Below are 25,261 nucleotides of genomic sequence, written 5' to 3'. Positions count from 1 at the left end.
GTCATTTCTTGTCCTTGGAGACTTATTTTATATAGGTACCCAGAAAGATTTTTGGTGTGTGTATATCTTCATGCCTAAAACATGTTCGTTTCTAATGTTTTTTTTATCAGAATATTTGTCTTTGATGATGAAAATGAGTGGAGAGTTTGAAAGTAATGCATTGAAAAGAAATTGACGGCTGAACTATAACATGTATGAGAGCCTTTATAAACCCTATTCAATTTTGCAAAATGCAATTTATGATTAAAAACTGGATGTTTCAAGGTTAAATGTTAATGATATATTTACATTGATAAGGATAAATGAACAGTTTTCATAAAAAAAAAATACTACCTAATCAAACACCTTTTATAGATTTGTATCTAGGCTTAATTTTTATCCTTAACTATACTGACTTTAAAAAAATCAACTTCACAATAGATAAACCACTGTTTCTGAGGACGGGGGGGGGGGGGGGGAGAGGATAAACAAATTTCTAAAAAACCTTCAAACTAATTTAAGATACATAAAAAGCATCTCCTTATAAAAATATTACCTAGATCTGAGGGAGATTTTTGCTTCAGGCAAAAACCAACTACTTTGTTAATAGTATGTTTTTATATATTCAAATTCCACATAAAACTAAATATACATTAATAAATATTTTTTTTATGATCCACTATTGCAATTCTAGCACATTTATTATCTGGGTATGTAATTATAAAAATGAATGAAAGTGTTTTTTTTTATTTTAGGAGGGTCAGGAACTGGAGCTAGTTGTCTGATGGGTGGCGCTGTGTCACAAGAGGATCTGTCCTCCCTCTCATCCTGCCAATCTAATCTGGATAATATCAGACCACCCACTATCATGGATGATATTGATAATATGGATCATTCCATGATTAGTGTGGCAAGCCTTCCTCCATCTGAGGTAAATATATTAATAGTAGGACTATTCCATGATTAGTTTGGCTAGCCTTCCTCCTTCTGAGGTAATTATATTAGTATTAGGACTATTCTATGGTTAGTGTAGCTAGCATCAGTATGAATATCTATCCTTCAACCGAATGAATATCAATCCATAATTAATGTTGTTTTGCTTTAGGTTGTTTTAACATCTCGTGGCTCAGACTCTGCCTGTATATCCCTGACCTCTGAGGCCATTCTTGAAATAGTTAGACCTGCTCAGGAGGCTGTGGAGGAGTTTACCAGGCTGGCAAATCTGGATCAGGAGAATCCAAGCATCAGCTGTGGACTGGAAAGTATCCAGCCTCCTACAGGTATACATAGTGAACTTGTATAGTCCTTTACCTGTTATCTGACTATTTAAAAGTATAGTTTTTTTATATTAAGGGTATTGTAGAGATTTTAACGTTGAGGCCAGTAAAATAGACTCACTTTATTATTGATGGATTTTGTGATGGTAATATGCTATGAATATTTCAGGATTAGAAGACATAACTTTGGTAAACACTGGTGGTAACACAACTGGCAACACAGACACCCTTGTGGCAGATGTCCCACAAAAGAACAACGGCGGTACATATCTAATTAACCATGATGATGTTGCAAACAACGGAGATGACACTATAAATGACGTTACCGACATTCATAATGATGATGAAATATCAATCCAAGATCAACAGGCAACTTTAACAGCTGGCGGTAGTGACGCCGTTGATGATGGCGAACATATACCTGACTTGCCACGTGATCCCAGCGTCCAGGGCACGCCGTTACAATCCGGCGGCGAATCTTCTCGTGAAACCACACCGCTAATGGGCCGTAAGTTATCACCCCGCAAGAAACGTCAAATGTACCCGGAACGGTATCTAACCTACACCAAAACAAGTCCCAACAAGCAAAATTCAACACAAGCTGTTGTAAACGGCGGCGGGGAAAGTGATTCTGCTGAAAATCCATCTGAAACAACTTCTGGGTATAGATCTCAAGATACTCTCTCATCCAGGTATTGATAATATTGCAATCATGAAACATCAATTCTTACCTGTTTGTTAGATGTTTAGAAACTGTCCAAACTGTTACTTAATCTGGAACACTTATGATTTTAATGTTTAGGCGATTTAATAATTTTTAAAAATCAAGCATTAAATTCCAAATTTATCTACAGCAAAACTATGAAGAAACTAGATTAAGTTTAAAATTACAAATATTTATATTCATAATTCTATAAATAAATCTTTCATTGTTGTTTAACCTTTTAATAAAGGTAAATTGGATAAACTAAATAAATATAGAATTTTTTTATGAATAATAAATTAGATAATTTATTATTTATTGTATAGTTATTGTTAACCTACAAATTTTTTTATATAATAACCGAACAAAAAAAAAAGAGTTAAGATTATGTATTTTAAAGAGAGAAAAAATGCACAGTTCCATCAAAAGCTTTCTTCCCAAACTATCTAGCTGTAAAGTTAGATTTTTTGTAAGTGACAAAAATTCAATTATATTTAATAAAAAATGGATTATTATCATTTCTTTTGCAGAGAGCAACGGCTTATTGATGCCTCAAGATTCCGGACTCGAACCATCAGCCGCGAAGACATTGTTGGAAGCGGCGGTAACTCTCCCCAGCAGTCGCCATCTTCACCAAAAACGTTGAAACAGCGACGGGCAGAAGATGCTGACCGCTACCGCACGCAGACAATTAGTAATACCAGCTTGGTGGGCGGGTTAAATCTGTTGCCGGGATCTGAGCTGGGTGTACCTGCCCCGGATTCTATGGGACCTATGTCTCCGCAGGTAAAGTATTGTCTACACTGATCAGCTTCACTTTTTAAGCATTTATCGAGATTATTTAACATTTTAATATCTTTTCATGGCAAGTATGAACATTAAATGTTCTTGTTATTTTACAATTTCAAAAAGCTTTTTTTTCCAAAACATTCCTCATCCTTAGAAACGATTTGCATGTCAATGTTATTTAATTTCATAAAAACATGTCAATTTCAATATTATAAATATTCTTGGCATTTTTACTCATCTGATAAAGGTCTGTTCTTAAATTTTCTACAAATTTAAATAATTTTGAAGTCCTTTGAGAAATTAAAATGGTTTAAATTTAAGCCAAAATTGCATAGAATTTTAAAATTATTGAAAAATGTAATAATGTAATATCTTAAAACAATTTTGCAACTGACACCTATTTCATTTAATCTTTTTTGAAGAATCATTGACTTCAAAAACATTTGTATTACAGGAAGAGATTCTCCTAGCCACCGAGGCGCGTTTAGTTGTCCAAACCATAGCCGAACAGCGGGTCAACGGCAGAGAAACTCGGTCAGCCTCTGTTGACATGCTGCGAAGCTGCGGCGATGGGGATAGATCACGGAGTAATAGCGTAGAGATTCTGAAAGACCATGAGATGAGAAGTATTGATATTGACGTGGGTAGCATTGCCAGCAGGGAAAATCTTCTTGATATCCAGGTAAGAATCCAATTATATAAAGTAGTAAGTTTATTGAGTCTGTAGCGAAGGATCTCGGTAACCGCTGAACTGATATGGTTCTCATTTAAACTGAAGCTTCTTACAGGTCCAGTAAAGGTTTTGAACAATTTTGGGAAAAGTCTCCACCCTTCCAAAATATGCCCCCCTTAATTTTTTTGCTTTTTCTTTTAAAATTGTGTGGTGGGGGTGGACTTCCCCCTCACCTTAAATGCCCCTTGAGGCTTCCAGGGCGAGGGGGGGGGGGGTTGCGAGGCGAAGCCGCTATTAACATACTAACAAATAAGAATGTTATTGTTTACGACTATTATCACCTAGCAAAGAAAACCACGAAAAACATCAAAATATCACACCATGCAAAGATGTCATAAAGTTCAATTTGATGTCATCAATGTTTTTCAAAGCATGAGTTGTAATCTTTGATTTATAATGTAAATGAAAGTCACTTGAGTATTATTGTCTAAGAATTGTAAAAGAAAATTTTGTATTTAATTTTAGTAACATATCACATAAGTACTTTATTTGCATCATTCAAAATAACCTAGTCTTTAAAGTCTGATAACTACAAGGTAGAAAATAAAGATTCTGATATATATAATATATATGCCATTAATGTGATTGGTTTAGGCTATTTTAGTTTCAGATTTAAGTCTTGGGGTGGTTTTAAGCCATTTTTAAAGTCACTCTCTGTCCTTTTCACTTCAATGTCCCTAGATACTAAGAGCGTAGCCGCTCCGCTAGTTATTTATATTTTATATTTGAAATTTATATTTTCAGGATCCTGAAGATGAAAATGAATGTGAGCATTCCTCCCAGGAAACCTACAGGATCAGCGGTCAAAACTCCATCCTTCCCGCCCAAACCTCGCCACAACAAAACCGTCCCCGCATCTGCAAACCGTGGGAATCGCGGTTGGCAGCTGAAGAAATTAGCGGCGGACAAAACGAACAATCGGCTGCAGTCAAAGGAATTCGTGGGCGTAGGAGAGTTTTATACTCACCGCCTATGAAACGTGCTACAGTACCACCCGCCGTTCCGCCAAAACCCACAAACACAACACAATCTACAAAACCGCGAACAAACAGCTCGCCCATTCAATCGCCTAAGCTTGTCCGCGGAACGCGTGCCATGGCCCTGCGGCAAGCAAACGCTGCAGCCAAAAAGAGTGACCCAAAAACATCACCAAAATCTCCAAGAAGAAGTTTAAATACTTCAGTTGGCAGCAGTTCGCTAAATAGCCCTAGAAGTTTAAGCAGCGGCGGTGGTAGCCCAAGTTCCAAGTCCCGCCACTCATCAACCGCCTCTCGCACACAATCTCCCGCCTCGCCTGCTTCAATTGAGCGCCCTGGCATGGTCCGCCAGGGAACATTTACAAAGGACGAACCTTCTCCGCCATCCTCCGGCGGAAAAACCACCACCAGTAACAAAGAACATTCATTTGTTCGTTCCAAGTCAGGCATCCCGCGACAGGCAACTAGTGCCAGTATGCGTCAAGCTTCCAGCACTTCGTTGAAGGGCAACGGAAGCACCCAGCGAACACCGCCTAAAATTGCGCCAAAACCAAGTTTATTTACGCCACGGCGGGACACTGTGCAGCCAAGCTCGGCGGGACCCAAACCCATTGTAGCCACCACCAAAACACAACAGCTAAGAGAAAAATCGTTGACACGTGGTGGATTGCGAGGCTCGAACTCTTCAACATCGTCTGTGAATTCTAAAGGATCAACAGTTTCAAGAACTTCAATTAGGACATCCTCTTCCAGCCACAGCTTGAGAACAGCAGCAGCAGGTTTAGTTTTAATCAGGGAGGGAGGGAACATTGGGCTGTAAAGTATACTAGTCACTAAAGTTTAAAATAAAGTTTTCTTATTCATTGGCTTTACAATTTTTGGGACTTTTATTGAATTTTGATTGGTCGGGTTATTAAGTTGAGTGTCCAAAAGTTTCAACCACTTATTGTTATCTACAGAAGGGACCATTTTGTGTCTTATTATTACGGATGTACATCTATTTACCGGCCATTGTCTTAGCCCTCAGATCCCTGCAGATTATGTTTGATTTATTTTTAAAAAATTTATTAAAATAATAAGTATGTTTTTTTTAGGTGGACAAGAAACAGTTGGAAACCAGCTACCCCGTCGGGCTCCATCAAGTTCAGAAATAGAGCGGGGACCGCGTACTGGTGTGCGGCCACCAGTCAGCCGGCCTTTGTCACCCTCCACAACTAAATGCCGGCCCATGAGCCCAGCTGGAGGCAACACCCGACCTGTGAGCCCCAAAGAATTAACCCCTGCAGGAAAGGCTCCGCGTAAAGATGTAGCCAGTAAAATTGCCAGCCTTTGGAAAAAGGTTGAAGATTCTAAAAAGCAGAAGAAGGATACGAATGGAAAAGACAAAAGAGTTTGGATTTCCAAGGGAAAGGTACAAAATACTCAGCAGCAGCCAATGAAGGGTCAACACAATGATTCTACAACCTCAGGACGTCTCATCCGCAGCGGTACATATGAGAAGCTGACAGATCCTAATATTCAAGATTCTAAACTCAGTGATACCTCTGCTGAAATGATTGATGGTAAAACTGAAACTAAACAACGGACACGATCACGTCTCTCAATCAAGCTCTCGTCCCGTTTTGGCTTGAAGAAACAGCAACAAAAAGGCATTATATCAGCGGCCGAAACAACCGCCGAAGATCAGATGAACGGCAACACGCCAACGGCCTTGACCACCGCTGCTGATGATCTTGGGAACAGTGTGGAAATGCTGACCTCCCAATCTTCAGACAATGAAGAAATTTCACCACGTTCAGGGGCTGAAAATAACGGCAGCGGTAGTCAAATATCACCTCCTTCATCACCCCGTGATGAATCGTCCGACACGCCGATGGGCCCGCCATACTCAACCGCCATTAACAATAAGCTTCTGAGCAAAACTACAACAACTCACCTGAAACGTAACTCCTCCTATGTCAGCTCCCTGGGACGAAAGGTTGATGAGAATGAAGACACGGATGACAGCAACGAAGGTCATACGCTGTCACCTGTACATGAACAGCAAGTCTCAACAAATCAGCAAAAGAAATCTTTCAGCAAAACAAGTTCGTCAGTGGTGACACTTGTGTAATTGCATGATAAACTTCCTAGAGAGCTTTTGTCAAAAAATGCCGAAAAGAACAATAAATATAAATTATACATAAAATGGCCTACATAAATGATAATGTGATTTTATAAAAGTAAATATTAAAAAAATTGGCGCTAACATAAGATTTTATTAAAAATGAACAGTGAAAAAAAACGTATAAAATTCCGCTAGTCAAATCAAACTATATGTGCCAAAATACTTGACAATTAATATTCAAACTGGCTGATAACAATATTTTAAAAATGAAATGTACATAGAATATTTAAAATATTAAAGGGGTGCTTGCTGTATATTATTTTATTTTTCACCCTTTTACAATAAAACGCATTATAATGCTATTATGATACTAAAATAGCATGTTATAATTGATAATTATATACCTACATAATCTATATATTATATTCCTATCATTACTGACCTTCTTTGTTTTATATCTTCCTTGTTTATCGCTGACTTTTAAAAATAAACACGTCAGAATTAATCTGGTTTGTTTATATGTTGCTCTATTCTGATTATTATTATCTTGACTATGATACGAACCTAAATCTCACGCTTAGTTATTATTGTAATTATTATCAACATATTAATAAATACAAACTTTGTTCAGATATTATGTTTTTCTTCTTATTATAACAAGGACAATTATGTTCATAAACATATGTAGCGATATTAATTTATTTATACTTTAGATTAAAATCTTTAATGTAAAGCTTTTTTTAAGGTTCAGGGATGGTTTTAAATATTTTGTGGTTGGATGGCTGTACCCCTCATAATAAAAATACTCTTAAAATATTTTTTAATTTTTAAACTAAACATGGGAGGGAAGTTATCCCTTCCCCCAAATTTCAAGTGCTCCTATATAGTGTTCACATTTCAGAACATTTAAATCAACATAATACAAAATAACAGGGTTGACAACATCCATAAAAGCGAAGCTCTGAAATGGAAGAGCAAACGGATATTAACACTAGAGATTAAGCAAAATGATAATTTGAGTATAAAATTTCTAAAATACAGATTACTGTTTAAGGGCATACTTAAAATTTTAGAACTTGTACAATGATGCTTTGCTTACAAAATTGTAAAATAATTGTTGTTTTATAGGTTAAAAATTAACTAGATGTACGTACTTCCTGGTAACGATTATAGAGTTGTTAGGTTTCTACATCGTACCTAACTGTAATATGAATCATCATGCATAATTTGAAATCGATAGGACAATTCTAACATGTCTAAATTAATGATAAGAGCTAATTGCTACGGACGGACCGATCCTAAACATTAAAAGCGAAGCTTCGCTTGTAAAAACATTGTTGAGACAGAAATGAAAATATATTTGATTTATTAGTTTATAAAAAAAAATGTAACTAGCTTCCTTTAATATTTTCATGATTGGATTGAAATAAGAGTGCTAGTATACCGAGAACAAATATAAAAATGAGGGAGAATGTTTCTCTTGTGATAGGTACGTGGCTCCAGGTTCTGAAAAATAACACATTTATTGATAACACCTGTTAGAAAACTTTGGATATGTTTATTGAAGAATTATGAAGCTATTTTACATTTGGAAGGGAGGCGACATTGGACTGAAAATTCACTTGTGTATCAATAGTTCATAACTTCTTTTCATATTCATTGCAATTTCTAAATTTAATTGATTGGTAGGTAATAGTGTCTAAACAGTCAGCAGGAGGGGTGATCATTGGGGGAGTATTTCAATTTATCGTCCATTGTCTTATCCTTTTAGATTACTGTAATTATTTCCAATTCTTCTTTGTTACCCAGTTTTAACCCTAAATCTGCCAAACGAAGAAGCAAATAGGGCCTATTAAAAAATGACGTCATACAATACAAATAACCAAAGATAGGCCAGTATACACTGTAATTGGCCAATGGGTAAAATATATCCTAGCCTATTATGGTCATTTGTATTGTATGACATAATTTTTTATTAGGCAATATTTGCTGCTTCCTGCCAAATAAATGCTATTTGAAATAAAATCAGTGAGGGATGGGACACTGAACTACTTATACTGGTACATAAGTTTAATAAACGCGATCTCTCATACGTTAGCTTAGAAACTTAGGGAACTTTAATTAAACCATGATTGGGTTGTACAAACTGTTAGCGTTAATTATTTTGAAAGCAAAATTCGAAGAATGTTACTTTGTGCTAAACATCAAATACTTTACTAAGTTCTAAACTACACGTTTAAAAAAAATATTGTTATTAACATCTAGATTTAAAAAATAAATACCAATAGATTTATTAAACATAATGGTCACTCAGACTAAGTAATAAAATAAAACTTAATATTTTAATAAAGGTTTTTGTGTTTATATTTCGTTAACTTAAAATGTATAGCAATTGATTTACCCCCAATAAATTGGCTTATTTACTGTATTTTTAGAATGAATATTAGTTATTTATCGCAGCATATTATAAATAGTTTTCCGTGGATATTAAAATGAAAACTTATAAGATTCAAACCAGTTTTGGTAGCCCCGAAGGACCGGACTAACAAAACTGGTATTGATTTAATGTCATTTATTTGAATACTCGTGAAAAATTGTCTTTAATACGATGCTATACATGATTCTAAATATTGCTAAGCACCGGTTCTAATCCAGCGGATGTTGATCGGTTTCGAAAAGAGGTACCTGACTGCAATTTTACTGGTAGACAGTCTTGTTATAAACATGTAAACTAAATCATATTCTTTACTTGAGACATCTCCTTTCACATACGCTCTACAAATTTAATATATACAATAATTTCAGTAGCTTATCTATCCTATGATTAGGATATGTCCATATGTCAGTCAATACGTGTCTAACTGGTTCTAATTACTTTTATTATCTTTGCTTGTTGTAGGGAACAACAAAAAAATTTAATTATTTTAGATTTCGCCTTTCAACTTTCCTTTTTTTGGTATCTATTTAGGTAAGGATAGACTTACACAGAAGTTAGGCTTTCGGGCAAGTACGGCTCCCCCCCTTTGTTCAAACTGTTGGTATTCTATTGCTATGCAATTTCCAGGATTTATGTCGACTATATGGCTTTAATAAAAAGTAGTCGTGGCTGACATAAAAAGACATGCTATTTTTTTGACAATATTTATGTCGCCTACATGGCTTTAATATAAAGTTGTATTGACTGAAAAAACGTCGACATAATCTACATATTTTTTTTTAAAGGGCTACGTTTCAGTTTGGGCGTGCAATCTAGTATGGGTTAGATTTTAATCCTTTTACCTGTATAAAGTATTAATGGGAGCTTTAGCTTCTTTGTGAACTCTGGCACATACAGAGGTCAGGATAAAACTCCTAACAAAATATATTTAATTGCTCGCGGCTACGCACCTAGAGGCCTCTAGGGGCACTTGAAAAGGGGGGGAGATGAATTAGATACCCAATTTTTCATTTTAGATTTGAAAAGTAAAAGTAAAAAAATGGGTAATTTTATTCTAGGGACTATTTCTCTTGGGAGGGTGGGTGTACCCTCCCTCAAAATAGTTTTGAACCTGTAGGAAATTTACTGTAAAGAAGAACAATAATAGGGCAGCAGATAGCGGTATCATTCGCTACACAAACTCAAACAAAAAGACAGACAAACCTCCTGTTACTTTTATATGCAGATTATAATTAAAAGGGCGCACAGCTTGATATTGAGAGGAAGATTAATTTATGTTTACCTGATACCAAGAATAACAACAGAAGTGATGAAACCTCCCAGACTAATATAACTCAGAGTGGGATACAAATCTAAATGTAAAGGGGGTTATTTTTTGTGTATTTTCCGTAAAGTTGTGTGTCAATTTAGTCAAATGCTCTTGTTAAGTCAAACTGTTCTTAATGATGACTTAATGTATATATTTATGAAATTAAAGACACAAAAGTTTGGCAACGGTATTAGTAGCAACTCATTACTATGCACAGTCAGGACTTCCAGACAAAATTTGTGCAATCAATGGGTTGGTTGTCTGCAATAATTAGGGTGTTAATTACTCAAAAATATTTTGTTGCCCACCTGACATTACTAGTTAGAGTAGGGGGAATGCCTTTCCTCAAAATATTGGCAACTCATTACCATGTACAGTTTGGGCTTTCAGACAACGTTTGTGCAAGCAAAGGGTTATTGTCTGTAACAATTAGGATGTTAACTACTTTAACTATATTTCTTGTGCACCTGACATAAATAGTTAGAGTAGGGGGAATGCCTTGGCCAAAACATGTGCAACTCTTTATAATGTACAGTTAGGACATGCAATCAAAGAGTTGGTTTTCGAAAGGGTGTTTGACCATATAATCATAAAGCAATATTTGATTCAGAGATACATCAAATTATAAATAAATTTCCTTAACTTAATCTGCCAGAGCGACACACAGACCCTAATCATAGAGAAGCAGTGCTACTAAATTTAAACTGACTTACCAATACAAAAATATAGTAGGGCAGGAAATAGAATGCAATATTCCATGGCCAGGAATTGGAGGGTCAGCCCAAAACAAATATTTAACTAAAATAAAGATAATAATATTTGCAAAAAGTGAGTCAAATAATGGAGTTTTTGTTGCATTCACTCAAAGTGCCTATTGAACACTTCCCATCCCCCCCCTCCCTTTTTAAAAAAAGGAAGGGAGGGACTAACCCTTCGGGGCTACTTAGTACCCAAAATAACCTAACCTAACCTGCTCTAAAGTAAACAAACGTAACATGAATTCTTTTTATTGAATTTTGCTTTTTCAAGATTGCAATTCCCAAAAGCAAATTTACAGGGTATACAAAAGCTTCGTTCCTAAAAAAAATATTTTAGTTATTTTTTTATGGATTTACTTTGCTTCAATTTTTATTAAATTCTTACTTGATCCATAAGGTCTATTAATTCTTCCATTTGCTCCCAAAGGGCTCGGATGCTAATAGCTAAATTATCCCTAAGAAATTATCTCAATTTAGTTAATATTTATGTCAATAGGTGGCTCTTATGTGTAAATAGGATTCTCTTATGTCTAGGTAAATATTACTATAAGTTTACTTTCATAAGTTTGACTTAGTTCATATTTATGTCAATAGATGGCTCTAATTTTCATTCTAAGTTCATTTATTAGTTTTATTAGTTTCTATAGAGAGCTAATTGCAATGTTATCCCTTAACATTAGTTTGATTTAGTTTATAATAATTCCAATAGATGGCCTTAATTTTCATTTTAAGTTTATCTACATATTTACTTGTACAGGGATTTGATGTTAATAAATGTTTGCATATTTACGTTAATACATGTCTCCTTAATATCTATATTAATGAACTATATTTTCGTATTCGCAGCCAACTTTTTATATTAAAAATAGATTTAGAATTAACCTATGTCCATTATGATGTCTGTTTCTCCTTCTAAATCTATCATCCCAGAATTGTTGTTCCTCCTCCTCTTTTTGTAAAGATTCTCCAGATATTTTCTTTCTAAATTATATACAATTTTTTCTTTTCTAGGGGCGAATTCTTTTAAGAGGACGGTGGTACACTCTCAAAAAAGTTAAAAATCATCCCTGGACCTATGAGAAGCTATATTGTAAAGGAGAACCATATCAGTCCAGTTGTTAGGGTTATCCTTTGGTACAGACACATTCAGATCCTGTTACTTTTATATAAGGACTAGTGCTTTATTGCAGCTGTAATTAACAACTCAATTTCTTCGAGAGAAAAATAAAAACTTTAAAAGGTTTCATCAAACTTGCGGGGCAACATTTAGTAAACCTGATTTCGTGATTTTTCCCCAAGTTTGGATACAGAAGTTGAATGTTGAACTTGAGCACGCAGTCTATCTTAATTAAAATCTATCTTACTTTTTGGTTGCAAATAGAGAAGCATCAGGAATCTTGTTTAAACTGTTGTCCAGGTTTCTTAAATCTGTACTTTCCTGAAACAAAAAATGGCAGGGAGTGAGAAGACATTGGTCTATAAATTAAACTGGTACCCAAAGTTTAAGATATAAACAAGTCCTTTTATTGGTTTTGAAAATTTTGCACCCTAGTATTGGTTAGTTTATGTTTGTGGTTATTTTGGCCAGTACCTGCAAAATTCAAAAATGAACCTCATACTCCATAATAAAGTTTAAAAGTAGCAATTCTTTTTTTTTTATTTTAAATGTTGTTACCTTTTTTATTGGATCTAAAGGTTTTCTGATAGCTGGTAAACTTCGCTTGTCTTCAAAAACATTCCTGGGATCATGGATCACTAAACATGATAAATATGAATTTTAAAAATAAAATTTCAAGTAACCAGCAATTTGGCTTATCTCTGTAGCAGTAGTCAGCTGTGGTAAAAAATATTAACAGCTAGATTTATTACTTAAAAAATTATCATTCCATTTTTACTTCTCTTGGGTGGGTACTGGTACTCTCCCCCAAATTAGTCATTAAACTTCCCTGGACCTGTGAGAAGGTACATGTTAAAGGAGAACCATATCAGCTAGTGGGATCTTTCGGTACAGACAGATTAATACTCAAACTTCCTCTTACTTTTATATAAAAGGAGTGTGTGGAACTCTAGAAATGTATGACTATTTTTCAAAATAACTTACATTTGATATTGAATACACTGTCTGGATTACCGAGCTGTTCGTCTATTTGTTTGTGTAGAAAAGCGAAGGCATGGTAAACTATTGACACCATCATCATGAAGAACACCTCACTACAAAGTATGCTGTTAGTATATCGACGTAAAACTTTATTCATAATTAAAAACAATATTGCAATTTTTAATGAAAAGAGACTTATTTAACAAAATTTCATTAATATTATATCGACATAGAATACCCCTTGAAATTTTAAGTTTAGTTTTGCAGTTATTAAGATCTTAGATAATCAGAAAGACTTACAACATAATTTCTGTTAAACATTTGATAACCAAGACATCAGAATAAACCTTATAATAAACCGCTATTAAGGAACAGGAAATCACCCCTGGAAACCACTACAAAAAAATTGCTCTTTTATATGGAGAAATTATCGTGACATTATTACATACATAGTTACAGGGTGAGGGAATCTAAGCTTTATAGATAACACCTTGCTTAATAAAAATGGTAACCTGAGAAAGACGATATTCAGACAGATGATATTAAATACCAGATGAACCCAGAATATTACTGTCTGTACTTCTACACTTGTATATTTTCTTACTGTTGTATAATCATTATTTTATTTTCTCAATTAATTATTAAATTTTTAGCGAGCCTCACTGAATTTAGTGAGGAAAACTGATTTTAGTGAGGCAAAAGTTTTTTAAGAATTCACCTTTGTTTCGAAGCCATACTAGAATCTTTTTTAAAATATCAATTGTCAACATTTTTTAATTCTCTAAATGTAATGATTTCCTGTTTCTAATTGATCAAGAGTAGCTAGGATTGGTCTTGTGGAAGGTACATATCTCTCATAATCTAAAATTAAAGCGCAAAATCTTATATAAAAATTGTAAGCCTGGGGTTGGGTTTCTTACATTAAGTCTTCATTACATATGGCTAATGAGAGGTTGAAATTCCTTATCCAGATTTTTATCATCTCACCCCCCTTCCCCCCAAAATGCTTGGACGTCCTTAAAGAATAAAACATATTATCATTTGGTTTGGTCAGTTAAACTACATGATTTGAAATATATTTACAACCAACTCAGGAATAAGGGGAGCCAACAAACGAAATAAATCTAAAATAATATTTTGGGGGCAGATGAAAGGTCGTTAAGTGATGCCCTTCAAAGACGGCTAAAAATAAGGTATAGGTTTCGTGATTTTTTCGAATTAATTTCATTGTTTGTATAAACTGCAACCAACTATTCAGGATTACCTATTAATTTCCAATATTTGACTATATTAAAGTAAAGTAGCTGCGCTACTTAATACCCACCTACAACATGAGCTGGTAAAGTCTTATTAGAATATCCTTCTTCAGAACTTGTCCTGAAAATATTTATAAATTTATATAAAATAATTTTTAACTGCATGAGCTTGAGCATGAATTTCATATGACAAACATATTTTGAGTTTATTTTTACTAGCAGCTACGCTCCTAGAGGCTCACAGAATTTTATAAAGATTTTATTTATTCTTCGGGACAGAAAGGCACAGATCCTATTACTCTTTATATAAGGATAGGAAAATGTTATACAAGTGAAAAGTAGTTATTCATTTAACTACCCACCTCCTTTATTAATATTTAAAGTAAAAGTAAAGGGAAGGCGGCTGGGTGAGAGTTGTCAGTGCTGAACCAATCATAAAAATAAATAATTTAAGTTTTGTGTACCTATCTGTGTATGATTTCAAGATAAGTGCTGCCGAGGAAATATAAAACATTATTTCCCAACCTAAAACAAATTAGAACATTATCTAATGATTTCCTTAACTCAATGGGGTTACTATCCCTGCGGGGCTATTATAACCTTTACTTAACCTAACATTAAATAATCTTGCAAAAAAAAACAATATTTCCAAGAGTTTGTTTGTGGTTTACCTATTTTCTATCTCGCTATATATCTATCTATCTATCTATCTATATCTCAATCTATCTATCTATCTATCTATCTATCTATATATATATATATTTATCTATCTCTCAATCAATCTATCTATCTATCTATCTATATATCTATCTATATATCTATCTATCTATCTATCTATCTATCTATCTATATATCTATCTATCTATCTATCTATCTATCTATCTATCTATCTATCTATCTATCTATCTATCTATCTATCTATCTATCTATCTATCTATCTATCTATCTATCTATCTATCTATCTATCTATCTATTTATCTATCTATCTATCTATCTATCTATGTATTTATCTATCTATCTATATATATATATCTATCTATCTATCTATCTATCTATCTATCTATCTATCTATCTATCTATCTATCTACCTATCTATCTATGCCTACCAATGAAAGTTTTCCAAGTGAACCTGATGACACTCTGATCAGTTTGATCAATCACCAAATATCTGTAGAATTTTCTAGAAAACAAGAATCATTCATGTTCATTAGTTGTAAAGCTTATTCAAACTATAAGCAATACATCCTGATATAAAAGTAACAGGATCTGTGTCTGTGTGTTTGTGTGCGTCTATCTGTCCCGAAGGATCTCTGTAACCTTTACAGTGAAACTTCTTGGAAGGTTCATAACTATTTTAGAGGAGGGTACCAACACTTACATAGGAGAAATCGCCCCTAGAAAAAAACCTTAAAGGAAACTACAATTGATAGGGATGCGTTACGCAAGAAGGAAGGGGAGAATGGGATGTTTTTTACACTAGTTCCTAATGTTTAAAAGTAACGTTTTTTATTTGTTGGCTTAATAACTTTGGCGACTATTATTGATTTTTTGTTGAGTATCGAAACGTTTTAACCAACTTTTGTAAACTACAGTTTTGTAACTTTGTCTAAATCAATTGGGGATGTATATAAATTTATCGCTATTGTCTTATCTCTTTGATCTCTGGGAGCTACGCCTGTATACATGCTGTGATCCATGTTTGAATTGATAATCTCACCTGTAGCCCTGCCAGATATTTCTAAAAATCTTTCTCTCATGGTAGAATGAATATATCCAATCTAGAACAAGCACAAACATAAAATAGATATTTATCGCATCGTATTAAAGTTAAAACCAGTTTTGTTAGCCTCGGCTAAGTAAATCATATTTACCTATAGAATGAGAGATATGTGTGACCCAAGCTAGATTATATGATACATACATAATATTTACCTATAGAATGAGAGATATGTGTGACCCAAGCTAGATTATATGATACATACATAATATTTACCTATAGAATGAGAGATATGTGTGACCCAAGCTAGATTATATGATACATACAACAGTCCTGTGTTCATAGAATACCCAACCTAAATAATTTGTATGTTGTTATCTATAGAAACAAAACAATTTTTAGCCCCATCATTTAAAGCTTATGGCCAGTATTCTAGATAATTATGAATTTTTTAGACTGTTCAAACAAGAAGTAAAAAAATACTGTTGTACTATTAATTATCATGTCTACCTCTAGCTCTGTTCTACCCTTACCTGTACCTGTATCACATAGAAAACAAATAAAATAATATGAACACAGAGATGACTCCCCCCCCCCCCCCTCTTATATGTACACCCGTACCTGTACCTGTATGACATAGAAAACAAATAGAATGATATGAACACAGAGATGACTCCCCCCCCCCTCTTATATGTACACCCGTACCTGTACCTGTATGACATAGAAAACAAATAGAATGATATGAACACAGAGAACACCCCCCCCCCATATAAACACCCGTACCTGTACCTGTATCACATAGAAAACAAATAGAATGATATGAACACAGAGATGACTCCCCCCCCCCCCCTCTTATATGTACACCCGTACCTGTACCTGTATGACATAGAAAACAAATAGAATGATATGAACACAGAGAACACCCCCCCCCCATATAAACACCCGTACCTGTACCTGTATCACATAGAAAACGAATAGAATAATATGAACACAGAGAACACCCCTCCTTCCCCCCCATATGTACACCCGTACCTGTACCTGTATGACATAGAAAACAAATAGAATGATATGAACACAGAGAACACCCCCCCCCCCCCATATAAACACCCGTACCTGTACCTGTATCACATAGAAAACAAATAGAATGATATGAACACAGAGATGACTCCCCCCCCCCCTCTTATATGTACACCCGTACCTGTACCTGTATGACATAGAAAACAAATAAAATAATATGAACACAGAGAACACTCCTCCTTCCCCCTCCATATGTACACCCGTACCTGTACCTGTATGACATAGAAAACAAATAGAATGATATGAACACAGAGAAGACTGAAAGACAGGAAGGTTCCCCAATAGCACCAGACAAACTCCAGGCGCCAGCTTAATTTCTAAACAAACAACAACAATGGATATAGGAAAGCGTGGATATTTGTTAGCCAATTTAGGTGGCTAATATAGTCCTTATATATTGGTCAATACGTTTTATCATGGTCAGGGGAGAAGGTGGGTTAAAGACAATAGGGCGTTAGAATTTGGAGTATCGTTATATGATCCAGCTAGGAGAACTTTATCAGGGTATGCAAGAATCTCACACAATATCCAAGAATTCTATATCAAATAAAACAACTATCTTCACAAGTAGCGCAACATTGGAGGTAAGAAATAGCTAGGATAAATAAAAAAAGTCAACTATGTTTCAAAAAATCGAGAAACCATATGGGATAAAATATTTTTTACGTTGTTCAGAGAGACACAAAAGACATGTGGACAGGAAAACACTAATTGTAGAGTTGCTTCTCTACAGTTTAGTTTAAATTTGATTAATATTTCCTTCCATTATAAATTAATGTTTTAAGAAAACTGTGAAATAAAATGAACAATGTCAGTTGAAATCAAGATGGATTTATGTAGGTTGCGAGATTTTGAATTTTCTACAGAAAATAAGGATGGCAACATTCATAATTAACTAATTAGAGAGAACAGTGTACATAAATGATAGCCAATTTTAGCATTCCTTATATTATAGCCAAAAAGTTATAAATTATATAAAAATTTGACCACAGACCGACAGCAAAGACAGAGTAGATATTGATAAGGAGAATCTGCAAAATAAACTCAGTCGTCTATCTTAACAACAAAGTGCGTTTCCACTCAAGCATAGCTTACAAACGAACGAACAGGCGGGCGGACATTTGGAGTTATAGAGTAGCATTTCCAAAAAGTAACTTACAGGAGGGAAGAGTCCACTGATTTGACAAAGGAAGAAAAATGGAAGAAAGTCATTGTAAAATCTTCTCTCCTTAACAAATAAAAATTAGTATTATTTGAGGCACTGGTGGCTTATCCTCTAGCCTCTAGGGGCATCTCCATGTTGGAAACATCACCATTTAGAAATTATTGGGATTAAAAAAGCTTCTCCGCTACATCTTCCACCATTTTTTTTTGGGGGGGGGGGGGTGAAAACTTTTTTCAGGAAGTGGCTGTTCCTTCCGTAAGAAAACAGGTGAAAATCATGGTATATACAGTAATTATGTTCCTAAAAGCAAGCCCAACCAGTACACATACAGGTTAGAAATATCTTAAGCTTTATTCAGATACAATGACATAAAAACAATATCATCTATGTCAACAATACACCTATTAAACTAAATTTAGATTAAAGGAATGCAATATATCTAATAAGGGCCTAAATGAATATTTTATATACCCAAAGAAATCTGTTAAGGATATGTGTAAACATATCAATGATTTGGCTTTGTACAAATTTGCCTGTAGATACGTTGATGTAAAATTTATGCAGTTCTTTTTTGCCTGACATAGCGGGCCTTAATAAAGCCCAACAAAAAAAAATTCAGCCTATAAATTTACATCATCAGGCAAATGTTAATTTAATCCAGTTTTACAATATTTAAAAGTGCACATTTTTCAATATTGATTTTTAACGTCATTGTTCATATTTAATGCATACAAAATTACAATTTAAAATTTATTCCATACAAAGATTTATAAATTATTAAGTGAATAAAATAACTAAAACTTAAATTTAACATTAAAGTTTCACATGCAAGTTCTATTACAACGTTTAAACTGCAAATTTTAATGGCAATAATGGTTGAAAAATTGATTACATTTAAATGCTTAATCAATATTAGATAACTCCTGAAAACTATGAAATATGTCGTATAAAATTGTTTTAAAAAGGATTCGTGTGAGTATTAGAAATTCCAAGGTTAATGTTTACAGATAGATAACAAGATAGATAGACAGATAGATAACACAATCAATATATAGATAGATAGATAACAAGATAAAAAAATAGATAGATAACAAGAAAGACAGATATATAACAAGATAGATTGATATATAAAAAAATAGACGGACAGATAACAAGATAGACAGATAGATAACAAGATAGACTGATAGATAACAAGATAGATAGATAGATAACAAGATAGACTGATAGATAACATTATAGACAGATAGATAACAAGATAGACAGATAGATAAATAACAAGAAAGACAGATATATAACAATATAGATAGATAGATAAAAAATGGACAGACAGATAAATAACAAGATAGATAGATAGATAAAAAAATAAACAGACAGATAACAAGATATATGGATAGATAACAAGATATATAGATAAATAACAAGATAGACAGATAGATAACAAGAAAGACAGATAGATAACAATATAGATATATAGATAACAAGATAGAGATAGATAACGATAGAGATTGATAGATAACAATACAGACAGATAGATAACAAGACAGAAAGTTATCTTAACAACAAGAAAGACAGATATATAACAAGATAGTTAGATAACATTATAGACTGATAGATAACAAGATAGATAGATAGATAACAAGATAGACAGATAGATAACAATATAGATATATAGATAACAAGATAGATAGATAACGATAGAGAGTGATAGATAACAATATAGACAGGTATATAACAAGATAGATAGATAACAAGACAGAAAGTTAGATTAATAACAAGAAAGACAGATATATAACAAGATATATAGATAGATAAAAAATAGACAGACAGATAACAAGATAGATAGATAGATAACAAGATACTTAGATAGATAATTAGGTAGACTGATAGATAATAAGATAGACAGATAGATAACAATATAGACAGATAGATAACAAGATAAATAACAAGATAGACATATAGATATCAAGATAGATATATAATAAGATAGATAGATTGATAACACGATAGACAGACAGATAAATAAATAGATAGATATATAACAAGATAAACAGATAAATAACAAGATAGATGGATAGATAACAAGATAGAAAGTTAGATTGATAATAAGATAGATAGATAACAATATAGATAGACAGATTGCTAACAAGATAGATAGATGGATAGATAACAAGATATATAGATAAGAACCTGTGAATTAATTTCTTGACCCTCTACATCTGTCCATGAAGAACTATCCGAGTCTAACCTTTCAAATCCAATGCCAGGAGATTCTTCACCTTCAAAATATAAACAACAAATTAAATTTAGAATTGCATATTGTGTAAAGATATTATCTGAACATAACTCTAAACATCTGTTTGTCTGTTTCTATTTCTGTATTCCTAAATGTCCATCTGTATCTTTGTTTGACTGTATGTCTGTGAACTTATCTGTAAATGTTTCTATCTATCTGTCTGTCTGTCTGTAAGTCTGTTTGCCTATATGCTTGTCTGTTTGTATGTATGTATGTTTGTTTGTCTCTCTGTCTATATAAACGTATCTCTATCTGTAAGTCTGTTTTCTATATGTCTGCCTGTCTGTCTGAATGTCCCCCTGTCTCTCATTCTGTATTCCTAAATGATGATTAAAAGTTTGATGCCTTGAGTTTTTCATTCTGAGGATTTTACATGTTGGGTCCGTTAACCATTCGTCTTACTTACTTTCTAAATGACTGTTTGCCTGTATGTCTGTGTGCCTCTCTGTAAATCTTTCTATCTATATTTCTGTCTGTTTATCTGTCTATGTTTCTATATCTGTCTCTATATTTGTATGTTTCTCTGTCTGTATAACTGTATATCTAACGGTAAGTCTGTTTGCATGTGTGTCTGTATATATCTTTGCATATTTGTATGTCTCTCTGTCTGTATAACTGTATGTCTATCTGTAAGTCTGTTTTACTTGCATGTCTGTGTGTCAGTCTGTAAATCTGTAATTCTTTCTATCTATCTGTCTGTTTATCTGTCTATGTTTCTATATCTGTCTCTATATTTGTATGTCTCTCTGTCTGTATAACTGTATATCTAACGGTAAGTCTGTTTGTCTGTGTGTCTGTCTATATCTTTGCATATTTGTATGTCTCTTTGTCTGTATAACTGTATGTCTATCTGTAAGTCTGTTTTACTTGCATGTCTGTGTGTCAGTCTGTAAATCTGTAATTCTTTCTATCTATCTATTTGTCTGTCTATCTGTCTATGTCTATATATCTGTCTGAATGTTTGTATGTCTCTATATATGTCTGTATAACTTTATGTCTAACTGTAAGTCTGTTTGTCTATATGTATGTCTATCTGTCTGTGATTCTGTTTGTCAGCCTATGCATATGTTTGTATCTGTCTGTATATATGCCTGTATGTTTGTCTGTCTATGGGTATGTTTGTTTTCGTGTTTATCTTTTTATAAATCATATATCTATCTATCTATTTATCTATTTATCTGTACCTTGATTAAGATTATTAAAAACATATCCAGGAATTGTAATAATTGAATGATTCAAATCTACATCTGGTATGTCCAAGAGATTACTATATCTGAAAACAAAAATTTAGTGGATGAATTTACTAATAGTAAACAATTTTCAGAGAACTTTTTATTGGCCAAGCTGTTTTTGCAGTGTAGTGAACAGATAGGATGTTCCCAAAATATGTTTTTAAAAGCTTATAAAACCCTTAGACTCTTAGCAGCCACAGCCACCATCAGCCGCAAGGGCGAATGTGCTACTGTCGACTCCTGGTAAAATACTTTTCCTTATTTTTTCATTTTAAAATTGGCTATTTAAACGATTTGTATGACTTTGTTTTGACCTTTGAAGCTTTTATGTCATATAATTTTTAAAAAAACTAAAAGGTTTTATTCTTAGAAATTCAGTTTTAAAACACAAACTCTCTATGTAGATTAATCAAACAATCAGGTACAATCTTTTAAGAGTTTCAATTCTACAGTTAAAATAAAATAAGGCCAATATAAACATATTAAATACTTTTTGTTAATGTTAGTTTGTCTATTTGTCTTTTTATAAAGTTAAGTTTACACGTATATGGACGTTGTTATAAAATAAGTTTACCTTCTATAATTTCCTTGATCTTCTTCCATGATTCCTTCATCCTCCAGAATCATACCTGGAGCTACTGGTGGCTCCAGATCCACCTGCAAACATATGATTATTGACTTGGTAGCTACTCTATAATTTGTTTATAATCGTATCATAGAACCAAGGTGCTACTACTAATAATGCTCTTAAATGTAGGGGGACAAAGTGTCTCAAAAATAAGCCATGTGACGTTATAAATATGAGGAAGATGAATGGAGAAGTGGGAAAGAAAACCCCTATAAAAGAGATGGATAATCCCTCACTGTTATGAAGTCACATGGCTGATTTTTTAACACCCTTTGTCCCCCTACTCGTAAATGTCATTAGAGACAGTGAGGAACTATAAAAGCCGAATTAAAAGGATGACTATAATAGTTCAGCGGTTAGCGAGATCCTTTTCTACACACAGACAGACATCCTCTTTCTTCTATATGTGAAATGAAGGGGACCTATGTCTTGTGCTTAAAAAATAAAAATTGAAAAAATAACCATTACGGACTTCGAACCTTCTAGTAGAAGCTTTTCGTGGGTATTAAAGGTCCGGGCTAACAAAATTGGTATTAATTTATAAATGTTTTATGCGTTGTAATATGATGGTAAACATTATTATTCAGTATGGCTTAGTTCCGGTTCTAATCCAGCGGATATCAGCCATACTAGAAAGAGTTATTCCGGGTTTATTAATTTGGTTATGGATTATAAATAAATCTTTCTCAAAAGTTTTACAGGTAGAATTGTGTCTTTGGTAACTGCTTATAATGGGGAAGGAGTGGGTTGTAAATTAATCTAAGTTCCAAAATCTCTGACATTAAATACAAGGAAAATAAACTGAGCCAAAATTTTCCTAAACAACCAACCATTAATTATTTATATATTTTGTTTTGACAATAAAGGACACAAATCAATTATTTATTTGGTTTTACCTTAATAGGACACTCATGAAATTAAGTTTTAATACAATTATTCAATAGCCATCAATTGTTTAAATCTAGGCCCAACTTAAGGTGTTATAGAATTTGAAAGGTTCCAAATACAGTTATAACAATAGGACAGTAGTCGCGGCTGCCCTTTTTTAGGATTTTTTTCCCACTTCTCCTCTCATCTCCCTCTTTTTAATGACTTTACGTGGCTGATTTTTCAGACACTTTGTCTCCCTACCTGCCGAGCCCTGGTCAATACTTCTAGGTTTTAAATGAATTAAGACACCTTTATCTTCAATATAACTTGGATAATTTAAGTTTTTTGAGCGTCCTTTTATTGATTTGGTTTTGAATGTGTCATTAGATTGGTGATACAAGTTTATTCGACTCTGTCATTTAATTCTTTATCGTAATGCTGATATTTTGAAAAAAAGCTATATATTTATGTATGGGATACAAAGTAGAACGTCTGTCTGTCTGTCCACCTGAAGCTTTATATATTAACAAGTATGACTTTTCACACAAGGAGAAGAACAGCAAACACATTAAGTTGTTTTCTTATATAAAAGTAGAAGAATCTCGTGTTTTGTTGTATGTCTCTATCGACACGGTTCTCCATTACAGTGCAGTGTAGCTTCTCATTGGTCCTGGGCAGGTTTTTAATTGCTTTGAGGCTGGATACCACCACCCTCCCAAGTGAAATCGCCAAATATAAGCATTGTGTATTGGTAAGCAAAATTTTTAATATCTAAACTTTAAATCAAATATTTATAGGGAAGCTTGATATGGATATGTTTAAGGGTCAACGTAATTTTGGTATTGATTGAAGTAAAATAGATGGGGAGAGAAAGGCTAGGGGTAAATGGGGGGGGGGGGGATAATCCCCACCTTACCCCCCCCCCCTTGGACGTCTTTGGTAGCTTCGCTATCAAAAATAAAGTATATTTTTATGATCAAAATGATATAGTCCAGGGATATAATAGGGTAAGACAATAACCAATTAATTTTTGTGCATCCCATCGATTACCCATTTTGTAGATTACAATTAGTGGTTGAAACATTAGCATGGGAGTGGATACTCAACTCATTGAACCAACCAATATAATTCAATAAAAGTCTCCAAAGTTTTTTGGCCAACTAAAAAGAAAACGCTCTAATAAAACTTTGGGGACTAGTGTAATAAACAGCCGAATGTCCCCTACCTCCCTGAAAATAATTACCTTTGTGTTATTTGTTTTTCGTCGTTTCCCCATTTTTCATAACATTTTGCGAGGTTCTGAAAAATTTACCTACTCTAACAAAATGATTGCTAATGCTGTTACATAAATGAGTAATGCTTTTTTTAAGCTAAGATCTCTATAACTACTGAACCGATTGAGTTCTCTGTTTTAGTTAAACCTCACATAGGTCCTGTGATAGTTTTAGGCTATTTTGTTTACAGATTTAGGTCTGGGAATGGTTTTCAGCTGTTCTAGCCCCTATCTGCCCCCTTGAATACAGAGCCCCTTGATGCTAGGGCCGTAGCCGCTAGTATATTATAATAATAAATATGATTATTAATAGCGCAGCTGTATTATACTGTCTTTCTGTCTGTCCTAATAACCTAATAACCCGTGGGGGTAGATGATAGGGCACCATATCATTTAATTAGCCCAAGGGTTGTTTTTGGGGTCTAAAATAAGGCTCCAGTGAAAGCATTTGATATCACAAAATCATCTGAGAAAACTGAATGTCCGTATGGCCATAAACGTTTTTTTAAAATTCATGAGCTTCACTTCTATTAATGTGGTTATCCTTGTTATCATTAGTAATGTAATTTTATTTGCTTAAAGG

At 33.6% G+C, this 25,261-nt stretch overlaps 3 protein-coding genes across 4 annotated transcripts in view; 1 reads left to right on the top strand and 2 right to left on the bottom strand.

Moving 5' to 3' along the window:
- The window catches only part of LOC145329626 (uncharacterized), a 264,384-nt gene extending 257,788 nt beyond the window's left edge, over nt 1–6,596 (top strand). For both annotated transcript variants that reach the window (XM_080173938.1, XM_080173939.1), the window contains 7 exons: nt 735–910; nt 1,085–1,259; nt 1,426–1,948; nt 2,490–2,745; nt 3,203–3,430; nt 4,226–5,237; nt 5,553–6,596. In XM_080173938.1, the coding sequence (XP_080030064.1) occupies nt 735–910; nt 1,085–1,259; nt 1,426–1,948; nt 2,490–2,745; nt 3,203–3,430; nt 4,226–5,237; nt 5,553–6,571 (3,389 nt within the window). In that variant the 3' untranslated portion in view covers nt 6,572–6,596. The remainder of the gene's footprint in view (nt 1–734; nt 911–1,084; nt 1,260–1,425; nt 1,949–2,489; nt 2,746–3,202; nt 3,431–4,225; nt 5,238–5,552) is intronic.
- A 1,306-nt stretch (nt 6,597–7,902) lies between these two features.
- On the bottom strand, nt 7,903–13,800 carry LOC145330640 (uncharacterized). Its single transcript, XM_080175308.1, has 11 exons — nt 13,680–13,800; nt 13,171–13,280; nt 12,745–12,824; nt 12,434–12,507; nt 11,952–12,050; nt 11,455–11,524; nt 11,025–11,109; nt 10,285–10,354; nt 9,845–9,916; nt 9,251–9,340; nt 7,903–8,071 (listed from the first exon to the last, which is right to left on the bottom strand). Exons 2-11 carry the CDS (start codon nt 13,265–13,267, stop codon nt 7,957–7,959), a joined length of 852 nt encoding a protein of 283 aa, XP_080031434.1. The 5' UTR covers nt 13,268–13,280; nt 13,680–13,800; the 3' UTR covers nt 7,903–7,956.
- Nucleotides 13,801–13,948: 148 nt separating this feature from the next.
- On the bottom strand, nt 13,949–24,719 carry LOC145330718 (uncharacterized). The gene is made up of 12 exons (XM_080175384.1): nt 24,649–24,719; nt 22,482–22,564; nt 21,860–21,948; nt 20,570–20,658; nt 18,377–18,445; nt 17,430–17,534; nt 16,417–16,495; nt 16,141–16,201; nt 15,530–15,603; nt 14,888–14,948; nt 14,492–14,544; nt 13,949–14,028 (listed from the first exon to the last, which is right to left on the bottom strand). Exons 1-12 carry the CDS (start codon nt 24,679–24,681, stop codon nt 13,949–13,951), a joined length of 876 nt encoding a protein of 291 aa, XP_080031510.1. The 5' UTR covers nt 24,682–24,719.
- Nucleotides 24,720–25,261: the final 542 nt, after the last annotated feature.

This window comes from Acartia tonsa, chromosome 10 (assembly GCF_053477335.1).
Source record: "Acartia tonsa isolate MP-2025a chromosome 10, ASM5347733v1, whole genome shotgun sequence".
Taxonomy (NCBI): domain Eukaryota; kingdom Metazoa; phylum Arthropoda; class Copepoda; order Calanoida; family Acartiidae; genus Acartia; species Acartia tonsa.
Note: the sequence above shows the minus strand (reverse complement) of the source record. Positions and strands in the feature narration are given on the sequence as shown.